The 22,987-nt window shown below is 34.4% G+C and overlaps 1 protein-coding gene across 1 annotated transcript; it reads left to right on the top strand.

Annotated features, from left to right (window-relative positions):
- The first annotated feature begins 4,251 nt into the window (after positions 1-4,251).
- Positions 4,252-14,505, top strand: LOC112763143 (peptidyl-prolyl cis-trans isomerase FKBP65-like). The gene is made up of 6 exons (XM_072221814.1): positions 4,252-4,327; positions 6,125-6,319; positions 6,411-6,676; positions 12,276-12,395; positions 13,645-13,682; positions 14,409-14,505. Exons 1-6 carry the CDS (start codon positions 4,252-4,254, stop codon positions 14,503-14,505), a joined length of 792 nt encoding a protein of 263 aa, XP_072077915.1.
- The last annotated feature ends 8,482 nt before the right edge of the window (positions 14,506-22,987 follow it).

Here is a 22,987-nt window from a genome sequence, read left to right on the forward strand (position 1 = left end):
CTCTTTTCTCCCAACCCGAAAATCAGCAGCAACCGAAACCTCAGCCCCTGATCACTTTCGCAGCAATCTCAACAACTTAAAAGTGACATGCAACACTTAGGACAGACCCTACGGTACCAAAATTTCAAAACCTTTAACAACCCATAATAGAATACTTATACGCTAGCGAAGAGAGTTTTGGATCAGAGATACCTACTGCAACAGGGAAGAATAGCTGAACCGAATGGTAGAATGACTTAGAGTAGAGGAGGCAGCAGCGGGATAGTGGCTCTGCTGGCGGCGCAAGACAGAAAAACTTGCGGTGACCGTATATCCTGGCACAGAAACCTCAGCAACAACTCTGACGGTAATAACCAACTCAACGGACAAAGAAGCTAAAGGAAGATTAGAGCTTACCAAAAAGACACATGCTTTAGTGGCGGTTTCCGGAGGCAGCAGTAGTGGTGTGGAGCTCCGGCGACGCAGCAGCAAGCATAAACAATGACGGGCAGATCGGCGAGGGCGACCATCCTTACAGTAGCGGCGGCAGAATGCGAACGACCTTCCTCTCCCCACGGGCTCTGTCCTCTGCTTCATCCATAGACGACGGCGATGTTGGCTCCCTTTGGTGACGACGACGGCGTAGACAGCAGCAGTAGAGGGGCGAACTTCATCCGCGGCGAGGAACGGCAGAACAACGTCGTTCTTTTTCTCCTCTGGCTCCTTCCTCCGCGTCGGCGCCAGCAACGATGGCGGCGAGCAGCTCGGCCCACCAGCGCTAGCCGTCCCCCTCTCATCTGTTCTCTTCTCTAACTCCATTTCTCTCTCTCTCCCTCAACGTTTTCTTTCTTTCTTTTTCTGAAGTTGCTGTTGTGTGGTGTTTGTGTGTTTGCTGAAGGGAAGGAGAAGGGTAGGGGCTAGGGTTTTCATTTGGGTGAAGGGAGTGTTTTTGAGTGTATTGGGTTAGGGTTAGGCTTTTTTAGGAATCTTAAGATTAATTTAGGTTTATTTTAATTAAATTAGGACATAGAGTAGTAATTTAAAATTCAATTAAATCTTTAAAATTATTTTAAAATATTATTTGTTGTATAAAAATACTAGTTAATTTTCAATCAATTACTGTAATTGAAAATATATGGTAATATAATTAATTCTTTTTATCCCTAAAATATAAAGTATTAAATTATAAAGATATAAATTATTTAAATCTAATCATATAAAATTCTTATTATTTGATAACTACTAACTTTATAATATAAATATAGAAAATTCAATAATTATAGAGTTTAGACAAAAGTCTTAATTTATTTCAAATCCAATTAATCAAAATTGCTTTTTAATCATCTTCAATAAAAATAATTTCTGAAATTAAAACTGTAATTAAATATATGATTTGAAATTAGTTCATAATAAGACTTTTCAAAATTTTCGGGTCTTACAATATCTTCTCCTAGTAACCAATTATCAACACTCCAGAATTAAATGGAAATTCACTACAAGATACGCGGAAGATAGCGGCAGCAAATTGCATGCAGTTTCTCCATCTGCCACAATTTTTCAAAATAGTTGCGATTGGCATCCGATTTTTTCATTGTGATGCAGAATCAACTGGATTAGTGTCGATTCAATGAAATTTCGCCGCAAACCCCAACCCAATAATTTGATTTCACCCTAAATCACTTCAGTACCCAAAATCAGAAAGAAGAGGAACCTGCGACAGGAGAGTGGAAGCGTAAGAACCCCCTGTGCTCAAACACATCATGCATCGTTGTGTCACCGTGGAGTCGCGTGGCTACCAACCCAACCTCCTCTCACCGCCGTCAACTGTTCCCCTCTACTCTATAGTGCGTGAAACCCCTAATCCCTCATCTTCGGTGTGCGTAACCTACCCCTGTTCTCGCATCCACCGTGCACGTCTGTGCCATCTCTGAGTCGCGTGGCTGCCCAGACGTCCTCCTCTCACCGTTGTCGACTGTTCCCCTCTCCTCCAATGAATATGAGTTATCATGGTCTCTTCCCTGTCACTGGTTCGTACTTCCACATTGCTTTTTCTTTCTTGTTTTCATTCTTGATCAATTACAAAATTAGAATCTTATTTTCCTCAAGATTTGTATATCTTCTTGGTTCACATTATGCTTTCAGGATTTTCATTCAGATTTTATTTGTATATTTGATTAATTCAGTTAAATTATAGTTGTTTAGAGTTAAGAATTTTGATTCAGATTTTCTCTAAATATTTGATTAATTTTGATTCAGATTATGCCTCATGTTTAATTGGGTTAAGAGAAGACCTCAAAAGAATGTTAAGTAGAAGTAAATAAATTGATCTGAAATCGTTGTTCCCCTGTTTCAATTTCGGAGAGGTAAGGGTTTAAATTTAAACTTTTCACTTCCTTTCTTTAGCCTCCAAAAATTTATCTCGCAAACATGCCCTTTTTTCACATGATGTTATCACTGTCGATAATCAAACTGAGGCTGCAGCAAAAGAAGGTAGCAATTCAGGTTCTTCATCTTCGATGTTCCATGGTGCAAATGAGAATAAAGCAGATTGGAGAACCAAGAGTGGTTCTTGTCTATCTCCTCGGTCAGATTACCAACAAAAGAAGGCAAGGCTCCTTTTCATGCAATAGGAGGTTGGTTTTCACTCCCTTTAACATGATTCACATGCTTTTATATGATTTACTTTATTATCTTTTTCATTTGGGCACATTATCTATCAAAAATGAAAAAAAGCCTCTTGCTTTTACTACACTATCTGTTATATAGCATTTAACAAATATTGAATTTTGGGGTGCATAATTGCATCTTTTTTCTTAATATCTGATTTAATTTATCCTACTTTTTCTCAGTTTTTTTTCATGATTTTCTATTTTGGTTTAGAGTTGCATCATTTTGTTCCTCCTTTGTGGAATATAAAGGGGTGTTCCTTTCTATGGTTGTATTAATATGTTGTTTCTTGTTGAATTGTGACTCTTGTCTTGTCTTTTTTAAAAAAATAAATAGATAAATAATGTGCCAAAGACGTTGATTTTTCCATGTTTGGCAAATTTGATGTAGAAGAATGAAAGAGGAAACCGGTAAGGTCCAATAATCCTAACAATGAATTGGTTTTATATATTATCATCGTGCTCTAGTGTTTGTATTTGATATTATAAATTACAAGATACCAAGAAGCCAGAGAGAGAGAGAGAGAGAGAGAGAGAGAGAGAGAGAGAGAGAGAGAGAGAGAGAGAGAGAGAGAGAGAGAGAGAGAGAGAGAGAGAGAGAGAGAGAGAGAGAGAGAGAGAGAGAGAGTGCTCTAGTGTTTGTATTTGATATTATAAATTACAAGATACCAAGAAGCCAGAGAGAGAGAGAGAGAGAGAGAGAGAGAGAGAGAGAGAGAGAGAGAGAGAGAGAGAGAGAGAGAGAGAGAGAGAGATGACCGTTTCTTGTGAAACATGACAAATCCAGTTGAACATAAACTAAACTAATTATCCTTGGTCATAGATTCTTAGTGCATAGACTAATTGTGTTCTATAAAATGTTCATTGTTCAACCATTCATAGGTCTTCCAATGTTTGCTTCCTTATTCCGTTAGATGCTTCTCCCTTTCTTTTAGTTAGATGTCAAAATCATATATTATAAATTTTCGCTGTGATAATTTGCTTGATTTAGTACTTATTTGTTTTAAAGTTTGGCAGCTCAATTTAATATCTCTCTGCATGTTGACAAAAAATAATATAGTATGCCCAAGTTGAAAAATGTGTAATATAGTATGCCCAAGCTTGGCAGCTCAATTTTGGATGGATGTCTTTAGTACTTCTATTCTTTAATACTTGAAAAATGTGTTTGTAGTAAAGTTACTTATTTCTTGAATCTTTCATTCTCCCCAATAAATTACATTTCCTATAAGAATATAAATAAAATGTGTCATTAACTAATAAACTAAGTGATGTGCATTTAATTTGTGGATTATTTTCATGTATCAACATTCAGCTATGAGTCTTCTTGTATGCCCCAGTTGATGTATCCCCACAAAGCATGGTTATTCAAGCATTTTCTTCATTCGTATGTTCCTCTTTGTTTTTTTGTTTCTCTCTTTTGACTTTTCTTCCATGTATTAGAAAAAGAAATAAAAGGAGATTGAATTTTTGTTATAGTATTTTATTATTTATTTTTTTTGTTTGAATTTCATTTCAGTTACCCCACAGACACGGATAAACACATGTTGGGTCGGATGGAACCGTTTCACTGGCATTGACTCCAACACCAGCTACTCATCCAGGAACCATGACACAACAAGGCCAGAAACGGGGTAGAGGTCGCCCCACAGGGTCTGGGAAGAAACAGCAACTGGCTTCTCTTGGTAAATATCTGTTTTAACTTTTATTATGTCTTGTGATGAATTGAAGTTATTATAATTTAATGTTGAATTGTTACTGTTCTTGTTTGAAAATACTTATTGGGATTTATGTAAAAATCCAAATTGTTCATAGCTTTTGCAGCTTAACTATCAATTATAGATGCTTGTCTTATCCAAATATATATGTATTTAATTTTTTTCTTCTGATTAATCTACTTTTCATAATTAAATATAAAAGATAAGGTGTTTGCACTTGAGTGTTGAGTAATCCTCAATTTCTCATTCAGTCATTGTCCATTATTTTGTGCATTAGATAAATTTCAATTTATACCTATAAACATATCTCATGAATATAAACTTTTGACTCAACCCAAGATACAGTTTTGTCTTAATACACAAATCTTAATAAAGCAAAATCTTATTAAAACAGACATATTGGTAAAAAAAAGAAAATTATTTGCCAAGTTCACAGCAGGGGTGTGAATTGTCATTTATCCTGTAACCTGTAATTAATAGTGAGGGTTACTAGAAAACAATCTAGTGTTCATATAAGTTAATGGTATTTTTACTGTGAAAACGCTAGATTTTATATCATGTTTAAAGTTTTGCTTTCTGAGTGTTAAAAGCTACAACTATTGAGAGTGACAATATTTATTGCAAACTTTTATTGTGAAAATTGTTTACAGGTTGAAATGATCTCTTCTTGATCTGAGATTTTGGTTGAGTAGTTCTATCATACATTAATTTCACTATTAAAAAATGAAAAGAAAAGCGAAGTGGGAGCGAAGAGAAAATAGGCCAGCCCTTTGTCCTAGTTGAAGAATGTATACCATTAAGCTTGAAGCTTTTGTCATTGCTGGTATGTTCATGCAGAATTTATATAGGGGCATCTTTGATCATAAAATTTTTGCTTAGTAGGCATTAGGCATCACATATTATAAAGGCAACCTGCTACAAGTGTTCTATTAGTAAATTAAAACACTTATTTTCTTACAATCCTGTTTTGTACACATGTCAAGATAGAAGATGCTGAACTTAAAAAAGGCTCGTGAAGATCTCCAAAATAGGCTTGATCTTTTGAGAAAGTAATTTGAGGTGGGTGCCAAACATGTTACTTTGTTTTCTTGTTTAATTGCCCACTATTTTCATAGCATAAAGGTAAGCCTTCCCCCTTAGGTAACTGCATTGAATTTGTACCCTCAATTCTCTGTATTAACAAATATTTTATCTTTGTAATATTTATTTTTTATTTATTTTTATACAAAATTACTTCAATTATTCTAATGAGTTTTTAAGTACTCGGTTTTGGCTTAGTTCTTTGCTTTGCCTTTAAGTAAATCTTTTGAACATGTTAACCTTCAACACATCTAAATCGTACCAATAAGTAGGTAGAGTTAATGGGATAAAACTAGTTTTGCAACTTGTGTTTTGTATTCAAGTTGTTAGCATGTACTTTAATTTTACCACAATTTTTATTTATGTTCTTCACTAGTCTCCTCTTGGCCTGACAGTGACATCATCTCCTAAAAAATCGTTTATCTTTGATTCTTGCATCTCCTCTTTATTTCTATGCTCAATATATTATTATTATTATTATTATTATTATTATTATTATTATTATTATTATGAATAGAGCTAGCTAGCTGCATTCCTCCCAAGATCAATGGCTTGGTTTCTAAACAGTATAGATTCCTTCATATATATATATATATATTGAAACTTGGGAGTTGATTGTGACCCCTGCTTATACTCACCAATGAATTATCATGTGCAAGTTTATTGACATGTATAGTTTTGCAGATGCGTTTGGTGAGAATGGAAGGCCAGCATCAGGTGATGGAGGTGTTGTACCTCCGAATGCTTCGCTCCAAATTGATCTTGAGTTGATATCTTGGAAGGCTGTATCTGAGATAACCAAGGATAAGAAGGTTATCAAGAAGACCTTGAAGGAAGGAGAGGGGTATGAACGTCCCAATGATGGAGCTGTGGTTCAAGGTAAAGCTTTTGATCTACATTATGCTTCTCTTTGTTCCATTTACTATTTCATTGGCTGCTGTTGTTGAATTCGTTATTTTTATTATTGTAGTGAAACTTATTGGTAAGCTGCAAGATGGGACTGTTTTTGTGAAGAAGGGTCATGATGATGAGCAGCCATTTGAGTTTAAAATTGACGAGGAGCAAGTAATTGATAGACTTGATAAAGCTGTGATGAACATGAAGAAAGGAGAAGTTGCATTGGTGACCATACATCCTGAGTATGCTTTTGGCTCATCTGGGTCAACTCAGGAATTGGCCACCGTTCCTCCCAACTCCAATGTGTACTATGAAGTTGAGCTGGTTTCTTTTGTAAAGGTGAGAGAGAATTGTCTTATGTTCCTAATGTTTTATGGTTCTGACAATATTAAAAACAACACTAATTTAATAAAAATAGAATGCAGGAAAAGGAATTGTGGGATCTGAATACACCAGAGAAGATATAGGCAGCTGAAAAGAAAAAGGAAGAAGGGAATACATTGTTCAAGGCTGGCAAATATGAAAGAGCATCAAAGAGATATGAAAAGGTATTGTACTCCCTGCAAAAATCTTAGCGAAATTTGTTGTGATGTGAGGAAATTCAGAATCACATGAATATTTTTTTGGGGGTTTTAATATATAGTTCTCTGTATCCTTCACTGTAGAGTGCAGTACAGTTGCAAGATAAGGCTCAACATGTTCTTTTTTTAACTTTTTGTCTAGTTAATTACTTGCTTGCAAAAACATCTCATGCAATCGGCTGATGCTCATCTGTTAACAATGATTTTCTACCTAAAATTTTTTTGTGCTATTTCACTTCTCAAATTGATTAACCTTATGCTTTGTTAATCATGATATTGTTTATTTAGTATTTTTCTATGTTAATATTTAAAGTTTATTAAATATGATGTAAAGAAAATAGGTTATAGTAAAGAAAAATGGTATAAATTATTGTAGTTGGTCAGTTTTTTTTAAGCTCATGCATGAAATTGCGGCGGTTCAAAACCGTTGCAATTTTTTTAAAAAGATCCACATAAAATTGCGGCGGTGCAGATTTTTTTTTAAATCAACTAACCAAAATAGTGGCGGTTTTGCAACCGCAGCAAAATCATCAACTTGATTTGCTGCGGTTGTGCCAGCGGTTTCTCGAAACTGCCGCGAAATCAAATCTCCACCCCCTAACAGGCGACGCTTGTGGAACCGCTGAAATTTCGTTTTGCGGCCGTTAAAAACTGCCGCAAATCTCTAAAAAAACCGCCGCTATTCGGCGTGTCTCTTGTAGTGATATTGACTATCGTTAGTGGGTCGATTTTACTTACATACTAAAATAAAAAAATATTGACTCTTTAATATACTAATTATTCATATCAAATTTAACAGTTAGATAATATTGAATCCATTTAAAATTTTGTGAGACTAAAATAGGACGTTTGAAATATTGGAAATTAAATTAGGACTTGATCCAAATTCTAAGACTAAAATAATACTTTGATTTATCCTCTTTTTAATTATATTACTGTTTGAATAGTTTTATTTTTTTCAATTGTTTTTCTCTTGTTTAAGATACATAATACTGTTTTTTTACCATGTTCATCACATTTCTTATCACAAAGAATGTGTGTAGTGTTTATAAGCTTATAAAAAAAACATAAAACTTTAATTATGGACATTTTTTCGGTATGTTTTTTCATTTAGTTTAATATTTTAAAAGTAAAAACTACTGTTCAATTGTGAAATAAATTTTTCTACTAGAAAGTATCTCTTTATAAAAAAAAAGTATTTATTTCAAAAGTCAATCTAAATCTAAACTAATTCATCATAGCAAAATAAATTATGAAGATCGATTTTAATCAGAAGTTACTTTGTTTATTTTTTCAAAAAAAAAACTTTTTAGCATTTTATTTTTTAATTTAAAATTAACTACCAAATTAATTACTTTCATAAAAATATATTTTGAATACAAACAATATATATTAAAAATAAATTAAATTATATACATATATTAATATATAAATATATAAAAATTAATTTTTAGTATATACTAGGGGTGTACATGACCCGGCCCCAAACACTTTAGGGACTAATTTAGTGTGATTTCATCGGGTCTAGGGCCGGATAAGGGTCTTAAAAATAGACCCGGTCATTATTTCGGGTTGGGTCCGGACCATAATTCGGGTCACCCGCACTCGGTCCGGTTGCCCGATCATCATATACAATTAATATTTTGTGTTATTAGTGATAGATAATGGCTATTCTTATGTGGAATTTAAATATTGTAAACCTTAATATTTTGTGTTATTAGTCATTATAAGATTATAAGTTAATGTTTTATGTTTAAAATGTATAAGACTTTAGACTAATGCATAATATTGTGTTATTTGTATTGATTTAAATATTTGGTGTTATTAGATAATATTAGTTTTGATTATGGTTATGTTTTAATTTTAGAGAAGGATTGGTTCTTGTTATATTTTTTTAAATGAATTTTACTATGTGAATTGTGAAATAATGGTTGGAGATTAGGTGATTTTTACATGCTAAAGACCCGGTTTTTACCCCGTTTTCACCCGGCCCAAAAGTGCGTAGGTTTCATCGAGTTCAAGATCGGGTTAGGGTCTAAAAATTAGGCGCGATCTATATTTCGGGTCGGATCTGAGTTAAGCCAAATCCGATGTGATCCGACCCATGTACACCCCTAGTATACACATAATATTTTTGTAAAACTTAAATAGTTAAAACGCAGAAGTTTTCACATATAAGTGGATCGACCATAAAATAATCAGACACCAACAAAATAACATATTTACTATCATTCTTCATTTGTACGCAACATTATTCAAACTTCATGGTAAGCATCATTTGTGCACTACAAAACTCTAAATAATAAAATTACAAATAATGATTAGTACATGAGAAATATACGTGCAAGCATGGTATGATTATTGTATGGGACGTGGAATAATGAGGTAACTGGGTTATTACCATAAGTGTCGAATAAAGAAGAATCAAATTGAAAAGAAAAAGAAAAACGACCAGATTGCTTAAATAATTAAATTCAATGAACTAGCTAGATTATCAAAACATGTATCTCCTTAATAAGCTTTCGTATATTTGAAGCAAGGAAATTGATTCCATCTTGGCATCAATTTCCGATTACTGAATATTGATCAATGATTGTATGATTTTCTTTGAACATGTTAAGTTAGAAGGGGACAACTATCTTATCATTTCGGGGAAGACGGGGTTTAATCCTATTTGCATCACATCCGTTAGGTAAAGATAGAGAACTTAGAATAATGGGGTGGTGTTCGGTAAAATTTTTTTTATAAGATAAAATACTGTATTAGTCTCTAGTGTTGAATGAAGTCTTAATTAATTTTGTTTTTAATATTTAAAATATTTTATTTTATTTTAAACAATTTATTTTGTTATATTTTAATTTTTTAATAAAAATTAAATATTTTTTATTTTAAAAATATTTTTTTTATTATGATTTTTTTATATAACAGAAAAAATCGTAATTGTAGTGGTCAAAATAGTAGTTCTAGTGTTTTGAGAGTAAAAATAACTGAAGAATAAAAAAAAATAGTATTTTTAGAAGTAAAATTTTTATTTTTGAGCATAGAAAAAAAATGGAATAAAAAAAATATTTAAGACATAAATAAGACATTTTAAATTTTAGGAACAAAATTAAAACTTAATCTAACGTTAAGAATGACTAAAATAATATTTTATTTTTGCAACCCTAATATAAGTTCCAAAACATTATAGGGAATTTTGATTGAGAAATAATGACTCTTGTACTCGCGAAAATATGTTGATTCTTTCTTTCACCAATTCCAATTCGACAGGAGTCTTAACTCGTGAGGTTTGGTGCACATATAATGTAAGATGTCATTCTTATTAATTCAAGCCTATTGCATGATCTTACACATCTAATAATTTTCTAAAACTAATTATTTTGAATTAATTCAACAAACCATTCAAGTAATTGAGATGCTTTAATTTGAACTTCATCAATTTCATGAAACAGGTTCATCTATCTGGATCTCGCTGCTACTTTTATCATTCATAATTGTTGAGAAATACTTATGGCGTAAGGTTGATATGGTGGATATATAAAGGTCCTGAAATACTAACATGCCAAAAACGTTGGGACTTAAAAGGGAATGAGATTTTATCTTAAATTTCAAAAAATATTTATACTAGTTAATTTGTTTTAATTTTTTTAGTAATAAAATATAAATAATAAGGATACAAATAACGTTTATTGTTCACTAAATTTTTTATAAATAAAAATTATATCGATAATTTTCTAGAAACGTATCACTATTATTAAGACCGGTCCCTTTAATACAATAATATACTTTTATTAAAAATAAAAATTATGATAAGTATCACATATTTTTGTTAGTGAATTATATAAATATATTTTTTGAAACATATTATTTTTATTATATAAAAATAATTTATATATTTTTAAATTTTTTTATATAATTTACAAAAAATGTGATACTTTATTACTTGCTATAATCCCGTATTTGTTTTTTAATATTCTTTTTAACTATGTTAAATGAGTATTTTTTTTTAAAAAAATTGCAATATGATTTCAATTAAAATTGTTCTATATTGGTACCTATGAATAGCCTTCATACTATTAGCTACCGATGACCATAAATACATAGGTTGGTAACTATGTTTTTAGGTTGACCATAAACACGTAACTATTTGGATAAGTATTGCTTTATTAACTATGTTTTCAGGTTGAACAATGGGTTATTTTCAAAGTGCTTTAATTTTCACAACTTTTTTTTAAAATCTTATGTAACAGATTGTGATTTAAACTGTCATAATTTTTTTAAGACTAGAACACCGCCACGATTTGAAAAAAACCTATTAGCAAATAACGACAGTTACAAATCCTAAACTATTGCAAAAATGTTTTTCAATGCCTTAAAGAACAACAGTTTTTGAAGTGCTGACAATCCGTTTTGCGGGGTTTTAAATTGCCGCAACAAAGCTAAAAAAATACCATTATTTTCCACCTCCCTTGTAGTGTAAATTGGTCCCAAAAAGAGCTTGTTAAGTAAATGATCTTATTAAGTGCTATGTAGTATGATGATATGACAGGTTAATACCACGTGTCACAAACTAATCATTAAGTAAAAGAGAAAGACTGGAGCAGCAGGAGCAGAAAGAAGAGTTAAAGTAGTGTCCGAACGACATGGTGGCGATGGCAAATTCCAAAAGAAAAGAGGAGGCACGACGACAACAGCTTAAAGAACAAAGGAGGCACGATAGGGTGTGGGAAGAGAGGGAAAGTGAGTGAGGTAACAAGGTTAGAGTTGGCACTGCAAAAGAGATGATGGTGGATTACGACGACAAAAAAGCAGCGAGCGTTGTGCTAGCAAGTGACACTACTAATAAACGGGTTTAAAATGGCATTTATATTACAGTAGTTTTAAAAAACTGCCATAATATTTGGGCATTATGGCATTATATGGTGTTGCCATAATTAATTTGCATAAAATGGCGATTTTTGGTGATTCTGGCGGTTTTAAACCGTCATTATCGGGACCCATTATGAAACAAAAAATGCTCAAAACTCTTCTCCTACAACGAAAACCCTAAGACACAACAATGCTACCACTACTAAAACCTGAAAACCCAGATCTGGTGAAACTAACGTTGCCAGCCTGCCACCATTGAAACCCAAAACGACGATCTGTGCTATGCTTTGGTGACGATCTGCTCCAGCGACTGCTCCGGTGACGAACCCTAATCTCTTGCCGTCGTTCATCTCCTGCCGCTGTCATTTATCTCCTCACTACCGCTCATCCCCTCGTTGTAGATCATATCCTTATCACTGCAAGAAATGTCGGTGTTATTGCCTTCAGCGAGTTTTTGATCTGGTTCTCAATCTGGCTTTAATATGAAGGTTTGTCGCTACCGCCGTTGTTCATCTCCTCCCCGTTACTCATCCCTTCGCCACATCAAGCAACATTGTGTTGCTGCCTTCAATGGGCTTCTACGATTTGGTTCTGGCTTCGATCTAAAGGTTAGTCACTGCCACTCATTTTTTTGCCGCCTTTGTTTATCACCTTGCTGCCGCAAGCTATGTCACTATTGCTGCCTTTAGCGAGCTTCTGCGATTTGGTTCCGCCTTCTCTGTCACTTCTAGTAGGTAATCTACTTCATCTTTTTCTTTTGATTTTTCTTTCTCGTTATACTTTTAAATTTAATTCATGATCTAGTAGGAAGAAATAGAGAATGCTTGTTCCATGGAAAGAAGCTTCACAAAAATGTCGATCAAGCACTCGAGCACGAGTTCACCGAGAACGACCAGAATGAAGGTTCTAGATTTTACAGTTTTTTCTTCTCCTAAATTCTTAGTCCTTAGGTTGTGAACTAGCAGAACGAATTGTGGACTTGCATAAAGCATATAATTGTGAAATAATGTGGTTGTCTTCATGAATATTCTTAGTTTTATCTGGAATGGATCAAGAAAAATATTGCAGGAATAACTAAAATATCATAATAACTTGTAACACCAACTTACTAAACCAGCTAATCCAAAATTCTAATTTTTTTAATTATTTAAAATGTTATATTCAATCTCAATCTTCAAAACCTAACAAGAGAGTAACCGAAACATAATGGTGAACTTTTATAAGGTTTGGTATTCTTATTTAATGATTCAAAGATGTAGCATGTGCTTATGCTAGGCGAACTGTTTATTTTTACATTTTTATGGGACCTCTATATTACTGAGAGAGATGAAGAAATAGCTCATTTTATTTCAAATGCAAACCGGAGTTACATATTTGGAGGAATTTGTTTTGTTATAGCACATAAATTTTTTTAGGTATACATGTATAGTTTCTTACATTTTTCACCTTTACTGTAGAAGAACATTGTACTCTTTTTCTTAATTTTTGAGGATGTATCTTCAATTTAAATATTTGTGTTATTTCTTTTCATTTTGCTAATGATAGGGTAAACTTATTATTTATAGGCTTTGGGTGATATAGATTCTATTAATCTTTTTGGAGTTTAGCAGATATGTCGAAATTCCATTGCATTGGGATATGTAATTAATGTTTTTTCTTACTATTCATTTGTCTTAAAGTTTCTGAGAGACATTGGAAAAAAAAAAATTTAAAGTTGTTTGTTGAAACTGTACCGACGCATAATATTATCAAAATTAGTGGTGCAAAGATGAAATTGGAAATACGTGGGATTTAAAAAGAACAAAACTCCCACATTGAAATTTGACTGACATAGTAACAATAATGGTCATTTTGCAGGTGCTAGCAGCAATTCCATCCATTAGGGGTGGAAACAGGCTAGGCCAGGCCAGGCCAGGCTTTGCTCTTAACAGGTCTGGCCTGTTATGTAGTTAATTGGCCTGAGTTTGGGCTGTAGCCTACTATATGATTTTTTTAAAGTACTAAGTCTGGCCTGCTATTTAGTTTGGCCTAGCCTGAAGCCTGTTAAAAGGCCTGATAATTTTTTTTTACAAAAATAAAAATATTATTTTAAAAAATCATTTTTTAATAAAAATATTTATATGTAATATACTAATATGTCATATTTAATATTTATAAGAATTTTTAAAATTTTAAAGTATCTAAAATATACAAAAGTATTTATAATAAAATATAATATAGTTAAATTATCTCATAACTTTATTAATAATTAAAAAATTATTTATATATTTAATTATGTGTTAACAGTCCAAGGCAGGCCTGACAGGCCAATAAGGCTAATTAGTGAGCCTGGGCCTAGCCTATTAACATGTTAAGACTTTTACAAAAGCTTGAGCCTGTGACTATTTTATAACAAGCCAGGCCAGGCCAGGCTAAACACAGGCCAGGCTGCAGGCCCCTGGCAGGCCGTCTGGTCTTTTTCCACTCCTACCATCCATAGATAGTGAAGAGTTCGACGGAGATTGGATCGAGTCCATACCTACCATTAACTATTAAACATGCCATTTGAGGCAAGCAAACTCAGATTATTATCCCCATTTTCTTGGAATAATTGAATTTCTATTAACATTATATTTCTACAGGTATGCCATACTTCTTAAGGTTCAAGTCCCTGGAAGGGATATTCCTCCTGATGGTCGAGATCAGATATTTGAATTATTAACATTATATTTCTATTAACATTATATTTCTATTAACATTATTTATATCTTTAGTGTGTAGGGTGTTCATTCATTTGTTGATATTCTATAGTTTGTTTCGATATGGTGGGCAGCTAGCAGCACATAAATTTCTGAATATTATTTTTGAAAACGATGGAGATGAAACAACCCTGTTGTAAATGTCTAGTTTTTAGTGAAGTTAGAACTGGGTGGGCCCCTAGTTTAAATATAGTTACGCTTCTGCCCTTAATGATAGCGGTTCCATTGTTCCTGTGATTTGTATGTGAAGGTTCCAGAAGGCTTAGAGAAGGAAGGGTTGAATCAATGACCTTCTTTAACTGTAAGTATTTAAGCCTTAAACCCAGAAATTAAACTTGGCTTTTGTTTGGTCTGGGCAATAAATTATGCAGGAGACAATTTAGTTTTGTCTCATAAAAACCAGAAAAAAGAACTAAAGCAGAGAAGAAGAAGCTGATACATAGGGCTGACAATCTATTCCCTATCTGCGGGTAGGGTCGGGTAGGGTCGGGTAGGGTAGGGTTTAGAACTTTAGGGTGCGGGTAGGGTTAGGGTTGAGAAATTCTCAACCCGCGGGTAGGGTAGGGTAGAATTTTAAAAAAGTTTTCAATCCACGGGTAGGGTTAGGGTAGAGTCCAAACCCTACCCTACCTTACCCATTGCCAGCCCCCTAACACAGCCATATATTCTAGTTAGTTGCCTTGTGCAATGCAACTTATATCCAGTCTCCACCACAACGTGATGGAATTTTCACTATCAATCCAAGTATTACATACACCAATTCTCTAGGACTCAACGTAATCCTATCTGGGCACACAAACTTCAACATAAACTTGACTTAGCTATGCAAATACCTAGACTCACCACAGTAAGTGCTTACCCAACTCAGCAAGGGATACCCCTCAGGTACATGACACAAAACAGAGAATACAACCAAAGAAAATATGAAATCATTCTTGGTTTTCTCTAAAGTATTTCCCTCAGCCTTTTTCACTCTATGGCTTTTTGTCAATGCCTCTCTTTCTTGATTTTTACCACTCAAAGAAAACTAAGAAATATATACATTGAAATTGAAATACAAAATAGTAAACAATGAAGGTGATGATGATTTACAGCCTTGACCCTATACACTGAACCTAGCATCTGAACTCATAACCTTGTTCTTCATCTTGGTGGAGTACTCCTTTTAGTGTAGGTGCAATGCTTCCAAGACTTCAAACTCAGTAGTGAGGATTTACTCTTGGCTCTCTTTCTCGGGTTCTCTCTCCTTGTGATGAGATTCAATTTTCCTTTTTGTACCTTAGTCAGAGTTATGGTTAGGGTTCCCCGTGGTCAACTTCTTGGACCTTAGGCTTTTAGAAATCATACATTTTCTTTCTTCAATCAACCCCTAAAATTAGGGATTTGAAATATGGTTTTTGGCTTACCGAAGAGGGAAGAGTAGTAGAACTTTTGTATGCTCAGTGACAATTCCAAATCTAAATTCTTGAAAATGTGCTTTGGCTCAAAGTAACAATTTGAGCCATTAATTAGCAGCAGAGATGATTGACGATCGAATTTTCTATCGGTAAAGAAATTCACAAATATAATCGCGTTGTAAGTATAGTTTCTAAACCAACAGAGAATCCTTTCGTACAAAAGTTTGGTTGTCACAAGTAACAAAACCCAATAAAATTTATAACCAAAGTATTGAAACCACAGGTCGTCTTCTCAAGGAATTGCAGGGAAGTATGATTTATTATTGGTTATAGAAAAATGATATGTTTTTGGGTTTTTGAAATAGAGAACAAATAATTTAAATGGCAAAAAAAATAATAAATTAATAATTAGAAAATCTGTTGGCAAGGTGTAAGAACTGGACGTCCTATCCTAGTTATCCTTATCAATTGTGATGAGAATTGAATTTTGCTCCCACCATGTTAACCTCTAACTATGAAGGTAAGTCAAGTGGATGAATCAATTTGATTCCTTTGGTCCTAGTCAATTCCTATGGAAATACTAGAGTTATTGGAATACAAATCAACTATCAAAGATAACAATCATCAATCACAAGGAGTTTGATAACTCAAGTGTCTCCAATTACTTAACCAAAGCAAAAGGGAGAAAATCTACTTGAATAAAAATGCCTTCAGATGGGAAGCAACAGTAACATAAATAAAAGAAAGAAATCTTAAATCTGAAATACCTCAAATTATATTAAATAAAAGAAATCAAATCTAACATGGAAATTCATAAATTAAATTAGGAAAATAAATAAAAGGGACATTGAACCTGTAATTGAAGAGAAGTAGCCTAAACATAATAGAAATCTTAAATCCTAATCCTAAGAGAGAGGAGAGAACCTCTCTCTCTAAAACTACATCTAATCCTAAAATTCTGTATATTAAAACTTGATTTTTGAATGAATGGATTCCCCCACTTTATTGCCTCTAATCTGTGTTTTCTAGGTCGAAAACTGGGCCAGAAACAGCCCAGAAATCGCCCCCAACGATTTCTGGTACGTACAGATCGCTGCAAAGTCACGCGGAAGCGTCGTCCACGCGTTAGCGTGGATTGGTTTTTTGCCAGGTCACACGTCCGCGTGATCCACGCGTTCGCATCACCTGGATTCGAGACATCTATGACAAATTATATATCATTGCAAATCTCCGGACATTAGCTTTCCAACGCAACTGGAACCGCGTTATTTGGATTTTTGTAGCTCAAGTTATGGTTGATTTAGTACCAGAAGGTCAGGCTGGACAGCTTTAGCAGTTCCTTCAGTTTCTTGTATTCCTTCCACTTTTGCATGCTTCCTTTCCATCTTCTAAGCCATTCCTGCCTTGTAATCTCTGAAATCACTTAAAAGACATATCACGGCATCGAATGGTATAAAGAGGAATTAATTTTTGGTAATTTAAAGGCTTGGGAAGCAAGTTTCCAATTATAGAACAAAATTAGGAAGGAAAATGTAAAACATGCGATTAGTATGAATAAGTGAGTAAAGAGTTGATAAAAACCACTCAATTGAGCACAAGATAAACCATAAAATAGTGGTTTATCAACCTCCCCACACTTAAACATTAGCATGTCCTCATGCTAAGTTCAAGAGAAACTATAAGAGTGAAGGGGAATGGTAGAGAGTATGAAATGCAACCTATCTATGTGAATGCAACTATATGCAGAATGCTTTTTCCTACTTGGTTTAAAAGTAAATAAATTCTCCAAGAATAAAATATGCACTGGATCTCTCTAATTCAAATCACAAAATAAAGTATAAGTAAATTTGCAGAAGAAAATAGCTTATAAAAGCCGGGAACAAAGAATCGAGCATCAAACCCTCACCGGAAGTGTATACACTCTAATCACTCAAGTGTTTAAGGTTCGATCTCTCAATTCTCTACTAACCTTACTTTCTAAGGCTTGCTCTTCATCTAACAATCAACATAAATTTAATGCACAGATACACATATCAAGAGATCTTTTAAGGGTTGTAATGGGGTTACGGTCAAGGTAGGATTGTATTTGGTCAAGTGGACTAAAATCTGAATCCTTAATTAACTTAAACTTTTCCCACCTAACTTTAAGACAATCCATGTAATCACAATACAAAATCTAACTACCAATTTACTATATTTTCCACATATTCATGCATCCGATTTTGAGTACAGTACATATGCATTGCTTTCACCATTTACTTTGGAGCATTTTGTCCCCTTTTCTTTTTCTTCTTTTTTTTTCTTTTTTTTTTCATTTTTTTCATAATTTTTCATAATTTTTTTTCATAATTTTTTTTCTTTTGCTTTTCTCAAGGCATATGATTAAGGTATTGAATGAATGAACATGTCCTAAACATTTCTTTCACATTTTCATAAAGATATATAATACCCAATTCTTAAACCAAATGTTTCCAAACCCACTTTTCCCCACACTTAATTCATGAGCACTCTCACTAATCTAAGCTAACCAAGGATTCAAATTAAGGACATTATTGTTTTCCGCTTAGAGTTAATGATGTGCAAAAGTAAAGAACAAAGGGGGTATAATAGGCTCAACATTGGTTTACAAAGGATAATGAAAGGTTAAGGCCATATGGGTATGTAAGCTTAGTGAAACAAAGGCCTCAATCATATAAGTGCATGCATACATCAAACAATGAAAATATAGAATTAAACAAGAAAAATATCACAATTTTAGAGAGAAAAACACACACCAAAAATAAAATATTGGTTGATAAGATGCAACCAATCAAATAAGCTCAAAATCTCACAGGTTTTGTGTGTTCGAGCTCTAAACCATGTTCCAGTATAATATTTCTTCAAACAAGTTCAATAAAAATTTTAATTCAAATTAGTGAAATGTTATAAAAAGTTTCTTGAAAAAGAAAATATCACTTTAACCAAGTGGTGGTAAAATATGCACAAAATCAAACAAATATGCAATCAAACATGCAAATGCAACAATGAACAAACAAAAAAAAAATAAAACATTGGTGTTGAGAAGAAAATAACTAACCCATGGAGATCGGTATTGACCTCCCCACACTTAAAGATTGCACCGTCCTCGGTACATGCTAAGATGTGCAGGTGGATGGGTGGCTCCAACTGATGCTTTTCTCCCAGAGAATATGCAGATGGACTTGTCTGTCTTCCCATGTAAACGTCTTCTATTTCCCTTTCTCGGTGGCCATCCTGAAAGAAGAGGAAAAGAAAAGTAACCCAGAAACAAAGATAGGAAACAAATAAAATATGAGTGGGTTAATGCCAAATAATAAGGGTCTCAATTACATGGTAGCTACAACATGCAAGTGAGAAAAAAATAGAAGCACATGGCATATCAATAGTACAAAAATTGCAACAAAGGAGAAGAGAGTGTGGGTAATGCAAGATAGTATAAGCTCATGTCAATGCAAAAGGAATACAGATAACATAAAAGATTGGCAGTGACAGATAAATAATATCATCCAACAGTGTAAAACAAGCCACTAAGCACCAAAATAATACCAGAAAAGATACAATAGTTGAAAAGAAAATTTAACACCAACGAAAAAATAATAAATTTAGAAAAGAAAATAAAAATATGCACAAAATTAAAATGCAATGGATGAAAATATGCAAATAAATTAAATAAAATAGAATGAAAGTGGAGAAGGATGAGAAGTTAAAAAGATGAAGAAGAAGAAAGTAAGAAAGGAGGAAAAAAGAAATAAGAAAGGAAAAGAAAAAATTAGGATTAGAAAAGAAAAGATAAGATAAGTGGCAGCTGATCTGGATAAACTGTGCGTCGCATATGACGCGGACGCGTGGTGTGTGATTTTTGTCAAGTGACGCGGACGCGTGGGTCATGCGGTCGTGTGACTTGATTTGTGCGATTGGCGCGAGGGCAGCCATGCGTTCGCGCAACTCTGTTTCAAACCCATTTTGCCAAAAAGTTGGGGTGACGCGATCGCGTGGTCGACGCGATCGCGTGGATGGCTATATTTTGAAAATGACGTGGCTGTGTGGGGCCCGTGGTCGCGTGGTAAGGCTTGTGCTTCCAGTATCATTCCAGCCCTACTCCACCATAACTTGCTGCCATACACCCATTTACGTCGATTTTGCAGGGCCACGCGTTCGCGTGGGTGACATGGACGCGTGGGGAGGCTATTTCGCAAATGACGCGAGCGTGTCAGCGACGCGATCGTGTGGGCATATTTGTGCCTAAGGCACGCCTCCAGCCACGCTCTCGCGTGACTTTCTGTTCAAGTTGCTTTTCTTCCCAACGCACCTGCGACGCGGACGCGTCGCGTGCGTGTTTTTTTTATGCAGTATGCAAATACAAATACAGGCTATATACAGCTATATGCAGAGATTATGAGAAGAGTCATTAACAAAAATAAAAATAGAATAAAGTAAAATAAAACTAAGACTGAAACTGAATGATCATACCATGGTGGGTTGTCTCCCACCTAGCACTTTTAGTTAAAGTCCTTAAGTTGGACATTTCGTGAGCTCCTTGTCATGGTGGCTTATGCTTGAACTCGTCTTAAAACTTCCACCAATGCTTGGACTTCCAATAAGCTCTATCAATACCAAGTAAATTTCTCAAGCTTTGATGGAGTTCTTTACAAGCTTTGAGCTCCCAAATTTGATCCGCATATATTCCTGGATCCCAAATCTTGTTCCTACACCCGTCTTCAAGTGGATCATGATGATTCCATCCGGGTGGTTCAGCCTTAGAATTCTCATTTAGGCACCCAAACATCTTCCTAGACCCATTCAGTTGTGCTTTACACCAATCTTTGCATTTAAACTTTGATCCTTTCACCATATTGAATCTTGCATGACAATTCCTACCACTAGCCATCTCCCTCTTACTCGTAAAGCCACAAAGAGCTCGAAGTTGACCATCTGTCTCAAGTAACCCATATTCAAGCGGGAAGGTAAAGGTCAAGGATAAGTATTTTACCCACTTGAATGTTGTATTGGATGGTAATGGCTTTGGGGGAGAGGTCTCCAACAACTTTGGCAGGGTGATTTCCAGCTCCATTCCCTTGGGCTCTTCTTTGACAACTTCCACCTCCTTGCAAGCTTCTTCAGTATCAACCTCTTCCTCTTGGTAGCTTTCTTCTAATTCGATCTCTTCTTCGTTGTTCACCAAGGGCAGGGGAGGTTGTGCTTCTTCTTCTTTAATCTCTATGTCAAGTCCAATGGGAGAGGATTCAATTGTAGATAAGAATTCATCAATGCTTGAATCCATCTCTTGATCATCCCCTTCAAAGTCTTCAACCATGATATGCCTTGGAGGTTGTACACCCTCCTCAACATCAATTTCAAATGTCTTTGAAGGAGGCTCTATAACTTGACTTTCCCATGGAGGTTCAGCATCTCCTAAGTCTTCAACCAATTCTTCTTCTTCGATAATTACAGCTTCCTCCACTTGTTCCAGTACAAAGTCATGCTCTGTACTGTCCACTGGAGTTTCTAGTATCTCCTTCATGCTACGTTCTTCATTAGATTGTCCACATGAAGCCATGGGGGTTTCTTGAGTGTCCGAACATCGGGAAGGTAATCGATTTATCGCTTGATTCAATTGGTGAAGGGTTGCATGAAATTTTTCCACTGTTTCCTTGAGTTGCTCCCTTGATTCTTGGGGCGATGGATATGGATAGGACGCATAGGTACGTGGTGGTTCTTGGGAGTAATTGGATTGGAATTGGGGTAGATACAGGTTAGGGTCATAGGGAGGTGAATGGTGGTAGTTGGCTTGTGAGTGTGGTAGTTCAAGGCTGTGTTGAGGAGGTGGTTCATAGGCATATGGCGAGGCTTGTCGGTAATTACAAGGGGGTCCACCATATCTATCATCTTGGTATGCACCTCGGAATGGTTTTTGACCATAGTAATTTGGTGGGTGTTGGTTGTCACGAAAGGGTCCACCATAACTGTTGTCTTGACATGCATTATGGAATGGTCGTGGTCCATGGTATCTTGGAGGGTGTTGTTGCCTAAAGGGTTGATCAGATCCTTGTGGCTCCTTCCATCTTTGATTGTTTTAACCTTGATGCATGTTCCTGTTATAGCTTCCATTCCTTTCAACAATATTAGAACCAAACTCAAAGTGACGGGGGTGAGAACTCATAATAGCTAATAAAAATTAAAAACGAAAATAAAAATAAATAGACAGGTAAAAGAAAATATTTACAATAACCAATAATAAGGCACACAATTGCAATTCCCTAGCAACGGCAACATTTTGACGATCGGATTTTCTATTGGTAAAGAAATTCACAAATATAATCGCGTTGTAAGTATAGTTTCTAAACCAACAGAGAATCCTTTCGTACAAAAGTTTGGTTGTCACAAGTAACAAAACCCAATAAAATTTATAACCAAAGTATTGAAACCTCGGGTCGTCTTCTCAAGGAATTGCAGGAAAGTATGATTTATTATTGGTTATGAAAAAATGATATATTTTTGGGTTTTTGAAATAGAGAACAAGTAATTTAAATGGCAAGAAAAATAATAAATTAATAATTAGAAAATCTGTTGGCAAGGTGTAAGAACTGGACGTCCTATCCTAGTTATCCTTATCAATTGTGATGAGAATTGGATTTCGCTCCCACCTTGTTAACCTCTAACTATGAAGGTAAGTCAAGTGGATGAATCAATTTGATTCCTCTGGTCCTGGTCAATTCCTATGGAAAGACTAGAGTTATTGGAATACAAATCAACTGGCAAAGATAACAATCATCAATCACAAGGAGTTTGATAACTCAAGTTTCTCCAATTACTTAACCAAAGCAAAAAGGGAGAAAATCTACTTGAATAAAAATGCCTTCAGATGGGAAGCAACAGTAACATAAATAAAAGAAAGAAATCTTAAATCTGAAATACCTCAAATTATATTAAATAAAAGAAATCAAATCTAACATAGGAATTCATAAATTAAATTGGGAAAATAAATAAAAGGGACATTGAACCTGTAATTGAAGAGAAGTAGCCTAAACATAATAGAAATCCTAAATC

Source organism: Arachis hypogaea, chromosome 17, assembly GCF_003086295.3.
Source record: "Arachis hypogaea cultivar Tifrunner chromosome 17, arahy.Tifrunner.gnm2.J5K5, whole genome shotgun sequence".
Taxonomy (NCBI): Eukaryota; Viridiplantae; Streptophyta; class Magnoliopsida; order Fabales; family Fabaceae; genus Arachis; species Arachis hypogaea.

Excerpts from the sequence above, each read along its gene's own strand:
- LOC112763143 (XM_072221814.1), top strand. The coding sequence starts at position 4,252 with ATGACACAACAAGGCCAGAAACGGGGTAGAGGTCGCCCCACAGGGTCT. Across the intron at positions 4,328-6,124 it reads ACAGCAACTGGCTTCTCTTG|ATGCGTTTGGTGAGAATGGA; the intron begins GTAAATATCTGT and ends ATAGTTTTGCAG. Across the intron at positions 6,320-6,410 it reads TGATGGAGCTGTGGTTCAAG|TGAAACTTATTGGTAAGCTG; the intron begins GTAAAGCTTTTG and ends TTATTATTGTAG.